The 9,617-nt window shown below is 42.4% G+C and overlaps 1 protein-coding gene across 3 annotated transcripts in view; it reads left to right on the top strand.

The window, feature by feature from the left end:
• Positions 1-1,852: 1,852 nt before the first annotated feature.
• Positions 1,853-9,617, top strand: part of Ikbkb (inhibitor of nuclear factor kappa B kinase subunit beta) — a 49,040-nt gene continuing 41,275 nt past the window's right edge. For all 3 annotated transcript variants that reach the window (XM_071610172.1, XM_027939229.2, XM_027939228.2), the window contains exons 1-2: positions 1,853-1,994; positions 2,615-2,737. In XM_071610172.1, the coding sequence (XP_071466273.1) occupies positions 2,633-2,737 (105 nt within the window). In that variant the 5' untranslated portion in view covers positions 1,853-1,994; positions 2,615-2,632. The remainder of the gene's footprint in view (positions 1,995-2,614; positions 2,738-9,617) is intronic.

Raw genomic sequence — 9,617 nt, 5'->3', positions numbered from 1 at the left:
TGGTGTAGAGTAAACCTTTGGCATATTAGTAAATGTCCTGATAAGTTTCTTAGGGACACTAATTTTCAGAGATGATAGGACTAAAGAGAAACCATTTATGACATCATACAGGAAAAAGACTACATAGTATCCAGCACACATAGGTGCTAAGTTAATATGTTTTATTTCTAAAAGTTATTTATTAAACAGTGCAATGCCTAGACTTTGCCAGGCACTACTCAAAGTGCTTTATGTCTATTAACTCCTATTTTTTCTTACTTTGAAGTTGAGTATGTAATTCAAATGTGACTATAGGGTAATCAAGAAATACTATAGCTTAGTGATACAGCACATGCTTAGCCTGTATGAGATACCACAAAAGAAGAAAATAAATAAATAAACAAAAGAGCAGTCCAAGAGCCTAGCACAGCCCTAGGCACCCTCAACTCATATTTTTGAGTTAAGAAATGTTCCTATGAATTAACTTCAAGCCCTGGGCTCTGTTCAGTCAGGAGAGTCCCCTGTATCAAGTGTTGCTTTTACTAATACCTCATTTCTTCCTCACAACTCTTCTGGTGCCTCTTTTTACAATTTATGTGCCCTTCAGTACTGCTGCTATTAGGCTGAACCAGATGAAATTGCTGATCTTTGTTACTAATGTCTTGATCTCTTTTTAAAGAAAAGGCAATTTCATGTAACTCAGCCTAATAATGCCTGTATTTTATTTTAAGAATGTAGGAGTGGCTAAGTAACTTGCCCTAACATCAGAGGTCATCCATAGCATTATGTAGATTCAAATTTCAGTTTTCTGCCTTCTGAATTTCTTAGCATGCTACTTTCAACCAAATATTAAAGAACATGCACCCAGAACATGCAAGCTCCTTGGGTTTGAGATTCAGTTTCAATCAGTAGCTCTGTGACTTTGGGATAAAGACTTTTTCCTGTTCATCAGTTTTCTCAATGGCAAAATGGGGATAATGATATTAATATTATATTTTCTATTTGTAGGGTTGACTTGCAGATTAAGGAAATCTAAGTACAGACTTTAGGATAGTGCCTGGCACAAGGTAAGCACTCTGAAAATGTCAAGTATTATCATCAGGTTTCTTTTAATATGGTTTTTCCTGCTTGAGTAAAATGTGCCAACACACACAATGCCTTTGACTGCTAATACAATGCCATAGAACTGAGAAACTCAATGGTAGAAGACCTTGTTACAATTTTAAGTAGGTAGGTGATGAACATGAATCTCAAGGCTTGAGAGTTTCCCATAATTTCCCCCGCCTTACTGGAGATGAAAATCCAAGTTAGTTTAACACTACTCGATTCTCTTTGTCTGGGACTCTTTGAGGAGTACCGCTCTTATTTATCATTCTTGACATCAAGCCAAGTAGCTGCCAAACAAGGGGAGCGCTGTGGGAGGACAGGCGGGCAATTCTTGTAAACAGTCCCTAAGTCAATCCTAGCGGGGGGCGGGGGCGCGGGAAATTCCACCTAGTTAAAAGTCTAGGAAGCGGTGTCAAGTTCACCCTAGGAGTGCCAGGTAAGGAAATCCCCAAGCCCCTGTCGCAGAAACCGCTGCAGGTAGAAGTCGCTCGTCTAAGAACACGGGCGTATTAGTTCATTTTAGGGCCATTCTTTCATCTTAGTGAGCAGTCTCCCCGATTTCCTCCAGAGCTGTCTGGAAGCCACCTTCAAACCCTCTCCCTGAGCCCTGGGAGTCACCTGGGCAGGGTTCTTGGGGCTGGGTAGGCTCGTGCTGCTCTGCTCGCTGGCACCGTGGCGGCCTGCCCCGCAGCCCCGCAGCCCCGCAGCCCCGCGCGGTTCCTTTAAGAGCCGGCCAGGGCCCATGTGATCGTGACGTCAGAGCAGGAAGTGTTTGAGGAAGTCGCTGGTTTAAGATTCCAACGTTTTAATGTCTTCAGGGGGGTGTCAGAGCCCCCAGCTTTGCCACCCCAGCCCCTGTCTCCCCTGCCCCCGGGAGCCTGTCCCCTGTCCCGCGTCCCCGCCGACAGGTGAGTCCCTTGGGCGGGCCGGGGGCTCCAGGTGCCACCTACAACCTGGTGTCCCCTCTGCCCGGGGCGGGCTTTCCCCGTCCTGTTTTCCTTTCCCCTCACTTCAGGCTTTGAAGACATTTCTGTGGAGTTTAAAAACCGGGGTTTTCCGGGCGCGGGAGCGTTTCTCTCTGCTCTGGCCAGGATGGCCCCAGCCCCAGGTGGGTGGTTTGGGAGACAGCCGTGATTCATTGACTTGTAAAGACACATGTGACCGTGGGGAAGCTCAGAAATAGATTCTGTCTCTGCCCCCTTGGGCAGAAGGCGGGCAAGTCTAGGCGCCCCTCGCAGGAGTCAGGTGGGGGATCCCCTTTCTAGGTCTTAGCGTGTGGGGCAGCATCTCCCTCGAGTGACTCTTCCCTGCTGGCTTCCTCGAAGACAAGGTGGGGGAAGGTGAGAAAGCCCAAAGTTGGCCACCCCAAACAAACCACACAAACTGGCTTACTTACAAACGAATTCAGTTTTTTCTTCTCTCACATGGAAAGCAGTAGTATCTCATTACTTTCTCCATCTCCTTGAGCTCAATCTTTTCACCTGAACCTTAACCTTAACTTTTGTCCTCCACCCCAAATTGCTTACAGAATTAGCAGGGCATCAATATGAGCTGGTCACCTTCCTTGCCAACCCAGACATGTGGGGCCTGGGAAATGAAAGAACGACTTGGGACAGGGGGATTTGGAAACGTCATCCGATGGCACAATCAGGTAGGGGCTTTCTGCAGCCTGAGCAGAGGAAGGGGAGGAGAGTGGGAAGATGGCCCCCTTTCATAGCTTCTGTTCTCACTGTTCTGAGTGGACAGAAGACCTCCCCTTTGGTGTGGTCATATGGGAGAGTGAGAAAGGGGCCATGGGAGGGGGCTGCTAAGCTGACTCTCAAACCTCTATTAACTGTACTACTTAAATAGTACAAAAAAATTAAGTGCTTAACCCCATTTACGTATTTTACATTATATGTCTCTGAGAATATTCAAATATCAGGCACTAATACATAACATGCTGATAAATGTTATAAGACAGACAAATTGAAAGGATGAGAATGAAATTTTTAATATTTTAAAAATTAAAATATTTTAAATATTTGTTAATTGTGATGTCTCTCCAGTATTATTTATAGCACAAAATACACAGACCCGCTTGAACACAAGGATGGCATATTATTGAGGGTAATGGATGAAAGTCCATATTTCAGATAATTTTTAGTTATTTGAACTTATATCTTTTTGAATATGATAAGATCCTCATCGTGTTTAGTCCTTCTAACATTAGAAGTGTCAGTTCTCCCACATTTGTGTTTGTGCAGATGTTAGATGCTCTGAAATCTTCTGTAGGACTCTCTGTAAGCTGCTTGTTCACTGTATGAGAATCTTTAAATTGCATAATAAAATCAATAGTTCTGCCCAAGTGGGGCTGTAACTTGCCCTTGTCCACCCTCCTGCTCATGGAACACCTACTTGCGTACTTTCCTGTGGTTACCTCCAGTGTCAGACATAGCACAATAAATGATCTGAGAAGAGTGCTGTGTGCAGAAGCTCAATTTTATTTTTCATTTTTTAAGATTTCAGTCTTGGGTAAAACTTAGAGAACATATATCCAATTTGGAGACCATTTCTCTAGGGAATCTTCATTCACCAAATAACTGAAATTAAGTTCCTGACCCCAAAATCAGACCCACTGAAATCCTTGAAGGAATGGTTTTTAGTTAAGGGCTATTGAGGATCTTTTGTGACAATAGGGGATAGGAAACTACCAACCACTTTCCAGGATCCTGGCTGCAGTGAGTGAGAGGGTCATCAAGTTTGCTAGCCAGCTATGTCAGAAGGTCATTATAGATGGTCACTCTCCTGTATCATTAGTTGGAAATCATTCCAGGCCATGTCTTGAGTCCTGTCAACTTTGAGCCAGTGGAAGGACCCCCAAGGAATGTGGGTGTCAGACCTAGAGAGCAGAGTACTATTCCACAGGTGATAATATTCACACACCCAACTTGGAAACAAGGATTTCAGCAAACCCTATGGATAAGGGGCCCTTAGAAATATAACTATCTCAAGTCTGGCATGGTGGCACACACTTGTAATCCCAGTGACTAGAGAGACTGAGGTAGAAGGATTAGCAGCTTAAGGCCAACCTTTTCAACTTAGACCTAAGTCTCATACCTAGTCTGAAAATAAAAAGAGTTTTGGGGGTGGTGGTGGGTCGGTGGTAGAAGGCCTCTGGGTTCAATCCCTAGTACCAAAAAAAAAAAAAAAAAAAAAGAAAGAAAGATATACAACTACCTCATATTTGTCCTGGTCAGTATAGCCAGGAGCTAGCATTAAAACAAAAAGAGCCAGATCATTCTGCAGTCACATAAACCTTGACTATGTTACTTTTTTTTACACAGCCTAGTGCTTCTAGAGTCAGCTTAACTGCAGACATCCTGGTTTCCTTAAAAAAAAAGTTCTGTCGTAATGTGCCCTGAGTCTCTTATCTCTAGCCCAGTATGACCTCTGTCTGCTCTCTGGACTTGAAAAGCTTTTGCCAGATGGAATTTATTTTTGGCTTTATAGATGTGGACCTGTGAGAGAGAGAGAGAGAGAGAGAGAGAGAGAGAGAGAGAGAGAGAGAGAATGCGCACGTGTGCGTACTATTCTCTAGTATTACTGCTTCCCAGTACTTACCCTTTTCAAAAGCCTTCTTTCTTTCTTTAAAAAAAAAAAAAAAGTCTAGTCAGGTGCTGTGGTGCACACTTGTAATCCCAGTGTCCCAGGAGGCTGAGATAGAAGGATTGCTAGTTCAAAGCCAGCCTCAGTAACAGAAAGACACTAAGCAACTCAGTGAGACCCTGTCTCTAAATAAAATACAAAATAGGGCTGGGGATGTGGCCCAGTGGTTGAATGCCCCTGAGTTCAATCCCTGGTACCACCTCCAAAAAAAAAAAAAAAAAAAAACAAACCAAAAAACACAGAAGCTGACTACTATTCTTGTTGTTTGAGGTTCCTCCACAGCCTGTCTACCTTGCCTTCTAGCACCTTGGCTTCCAACAGGTTAATCTGTGAGCCCTGTCTCTGGGACAAGCCTCCCTCTCCTCCTTTACATAAATTCTGCCTATTCCTCCAGGAATAGGCCTGTAGGCCACCTCCATCAACCCTTTTTCACAGGCTGCTTCATTCCCTGGGAATTCATTCTTCCATTGAATTCCTTATCTCCACTCATTTGGCATGCCTCTCATAGACTGACTTTTTGTCTGTGTGTAGGAGTGCCATGTCAAGATGGGTCAGTTCTGGATTTCTTTAGATTTTGGCATAGTGAAGATCTTATGTATGTATTGGTGCACAAAATCATTCACTCAGTTCATTTTTAAGTATTTATTGAATGTGTGTTATGGCTTAAATGGTGGTTAAAACAAACTTTTTAAGAGAAGAAAAAGAGCCGTTAATCAACTAATTATAAATGTGTACTCTGATTGTGATAAGTGAGTCTGAAGACCCCTCATACACTGATACCTTATACATAGGTAGGATCAGTCAGGAGGTCAGAGGGGGGCATCCCCATGGAAATGGTGCTTCAAGTGGGTGGGACTGCAAGGCCAGTGGGACTGGAAGGGGGACTTGGAGAGCAAGGTGTGCAGCTGGTAGGCAGCTAAAGGTAGAATGTGAGGAGCTGCTCTCTGTAGAATATGCTTCTATTCAAAGCCTGCAGAGATTCATAGGAAATTTAACCCGAGAAGGTTTACTTTTGATCCAAAGTGGGGGAGAAGGACCATGGTATTGGAGGCTTATTCTGACTGTAAGGGCACATTGGATGGGATCCAGGCAGTCAGTAGTGTGCTGGGAAATTTTTGTCAGTCATCAGAACAACAAAAAACAACAAAACAAACAACAGCAACAACAAAGAAGAAAAATAAATGTTCTGGTTTTTAGTGTTAACAACCATTTCCATGGGGTTACTTATTCCCAGCATGACTAATTTCAAGCCACCAACAGTTGAACAACCAAGTTTTACTAAACTAAGAATATTGAACAATTAGCTGATCCTGGGACACCATTGGCACCACTGTAATAAGGTGGAGAGACCAGTTAGGAAGTCTTTGGAGTAGCCCAAGTGAGAGGTTGGACTGACTGATAGTGGTGAAGATGATGGTAAGTGGGTACATTTAAGTGTTATTTTAGGTGTAAAATGAACCAAACTTGGTGGTGGGACAGTGGAAGGGGTTGAGAGAGAGGGAGGAGCCAAATGTTAACAGACTTTTAGTGATGCTCTCTGATGAACCTGCTCAGCCCAGAAAGCTTTCTGTCATCCTTGTGGGTAATTCCTCAGTTTGGGAAGCCCTGAGGGGCTTCAGGGTGCTCAGGGGAGGCCTTCAATCACTATATAAGATCAGAATGTGAGAAGCTGCTCTCTGTAGGATGTGGTTCTATTCAAAGCCTCTTAAACAGGGTAGCTGAAGCATTAGTATTGGTTATTTAACTCCAGTCAAGTATAATGCTTAACGATGTTCATTTTCCAATACTCTTGTGGTTTATCTTGTCTGCAAGTGGAAGAAAATTTGTGGTTAACCCAGGAGAAATTACTTTTAAAAGCCTAAGAATTGGTACTCATAGTCAGAGAAATGATGCCTGTTAATCAGACCCACTGTTTATTGAGAATCCATCATATGCTAGCATTAGGGTAAGTATCATACATGCTTTTTTTTTTTTTTTTTTTTTGGTGTTACTGGGGATGGAACACAGGGCCTCACGCATGCCAATCGAGTGCTCTACCATTGACCCACACTCCCAGCCTTATCTCACCTGCTTTATCTCTAGTCTTCACAATAACTCTCACAGGAAGTACTACTGTCTATTGTCATTTTTAATAGCTGAGTAAACTAAAATACAGTGTGGTTAAGTAATGTACCCAAATAGGCTAGGCTAGTAAGTAAAGGAGCTGGAAGGTATACAGCTGTTCAAATACCAGACTTTCACCACTATGGTTTCTCCAGGTAGAGCCCATGAATAGAGACACCCTGGGACCTTCCCAGTATTTCATTCCTAGTACTCCTTTATTCTTCACACTCAATTCAAACCATTTTAAAGCATTAGGGGAAACACTCTTTGAAGGACAAAATATGTAAATCTTTCTGGTTAAACCAAGAGTTCCCAAAAGAGTTAAGATTGAGCAATTAAGATTGAGCATTCTTAATCCAAAATGCTCCAAGATCTAAAACATTCTGAGCACCCATATGACACCACAAGTGGAATATTCCATACCTGGTCTTGCAACAGGTCACAGTCAAAATGCAGCTGAATGCACTGAGGTTGTGGCTCAGCAGTGGAGCACTCGCCTAACGCGTGGGAGGCCCTAGGTTTGATCCTCAGCACCACATAAAAATAAATAAATAAAATGCAGCTGCCCTTAAAATACTGTATAAAGTTACCTTGAGGCTATGTGGAAGAAGTGCATGTGAAACAAGTGGATTTGCATCCCATCCCCAGTATATCTCATTATATATATGCAGATATTTCAAAATCAGAAAAAAAAATTCAAAATCTGAAACATTCTGGTCCCAAGTGTTTCAGAAAAGGGACATTCAACTGTATATCCCAGTGAGGAAGGATAATAAATATCCCACCCCTGGTCTCCCAGTTTCTCTGATTTTCCTACAAAGTGTGGGCCTTGATGTTCCTTGCTGTCAGTCTGCTCTTAAATCTTCAGTCCAATGCTCAGCATAAACCATTTAGCAGTGTAGTTTAGATAGCCCAATAGTTCCAGTAAGACCTATTTAGCATTCAAAGGAAAAAGAAAATGCGGTAACTCTAGTAACTTCAACCTGCTGTACCTTTTGGGAAAAAGCATTCAAGGAAAAAAAGTGGCTTATAATCATATAGATATTGCTTCAAATCCTGACCCTGAAGTGTCACAGTCTTGGCTTTGGGTCACAAGTTCCCATATGCATTATGAGGTTTCTGAGATACTGATTCCCTCCTCAGCTTTGGATCCCCAACACAGTCAGCAGGACATGGGGCAACTGCTCTCTGGGAGAATCTGAAAACATCTCAGGAAGCCTTGAAATATATTCTGTGTATACTTTGATGTAAAAGAGGCTGGGAATACTCCCTGGGGTCCTATGGGATGCTTGTGAGGATGGAGGTAATGCACTGGCTATTAGAAGGCAGTAATATTAATTATCCTTCCGGCGAAATAGCACTATCCTACACTGGATAATACAGCTCACTTCTGCTTGTCTGTGTGATTTAAAGTCCTGAAGACTGATTTGGTTAGTGAGTTCACTATGAATTTACTGGGCGGGTCTAAGCTACATCAGGGATATAGAAACAAAAATAGATGACCCTGTCCTTGATGTTCTTATAATTGAGGTAATAAAATTAGTACTTGGGAATATATTGAGTAAGTCTAAATACAAGCACAAAATATTGTGGAAATAATAATGACTACCATTTATCAAATGGCATGTGCCAGCTGTGCTAGATGCCTGTCCACTTGTGTCTTTTGAATGCTCAGAGGCAAGGGATGACTTCTTCGAGGGAATGGAGCTTCAGCAAGATCTTGAAAGGAGGTAGATAGCCTGATAGGAAAAGAGAAGACCTTTCAAGTGAGTAGAGCAACATTTACATTGGATCAGAGAAAGGAACTGATAGTGCTATAGTTAATCCAAAGCTTACTATCAGATGCTACAGTTCCATTTAATTGGCAACACTGGAAGAGGTAGAGTCATGAATAAAAAGTAGAGTCACTTATGGATAAGTAACCAAAGACTTAAGTAATAGGCTCAACACCACACATTTGCCTGGTGAAGGAGGAAGGAGTTACACATTTGTCTCCTGAGCCCGTGTTTCTGGCTCCTGTGGGTAAGATTGGAGTCCATTGTGTCCATTAGGTGTCTCTGCTCTGCTTTAAGTACAATTGAAGGAGTCACAGTCTCTGATCAATGCTGAGGAAAGAATGTTTCCCTCACCTGTTAAGTTAGAGATGAAGCTGCAGCCGGACTCTGGACCTTTTGACTCCCCAGCCTTGGTCCTGTCCACATAATCTCTCTGGGTCCAGATTAGCACCTTCTTTCCAAAACATTCATCTTGAGAGTCAGGGTCTGAGAAGGAATGAGGAGATTATTACTAATTGTTACTGTGGCCTGGTTTCATGGTTGCCATGAAAACAAGCAATGGCTTTTCTGGGCTAAGGGTCTAAATGGAGCTCTGGTTTCCTGTGAGTTTCCCCTGAGTCATTAAGGGGCTAGCTTAGGGAAGCTGGGCTAGCCCCTTTTGTTTCCTATGTAAAACTGACCTTCTGGCTCACTTCTGCTGAAGCACCTTTTGGTGGCCATCAGGTCTGTGGATGTGTGTCCCTTCACCCTTACCTTTTTTGAACTTTATATTGCACATTTATATACAAGTTTTATTTTTTATTTGTTTTTTATTCCAATTAGTCAACTTTTATATTTTCATGCATTAAAGGCAAAGAATTGCAAATTGTGAGGGCCTTAAAAATCAACCACATTCAATATAGATAATACTTTTGGTCCTTTTATTTATTCAGAATAGAGCCAATTTTAAATTTTGTCCCACATGAGGAATCCACTTACTAGAGAGTTTGATACTGAGATCGTTTA

This window comes from Marmota flaviventris, chromosome 3 (assembly GCF_047511675.1).
Source record: "Marmota flaviventris isolate mMarFla1 chromosome 3, mMarFla1.hap1, whole genome shotgun sequence".
In the NCBI taxonomy this organism is placed as follows: domain Eukaryota; kingdom Metazoa; phylum Chordata; class Mammalia; order Rodentia; family Sciuridae; genus Marmota; species Marmota flaviventris.
This window is presented reverse-complemented; position numbering and strand designations above follow the sequence as displayed.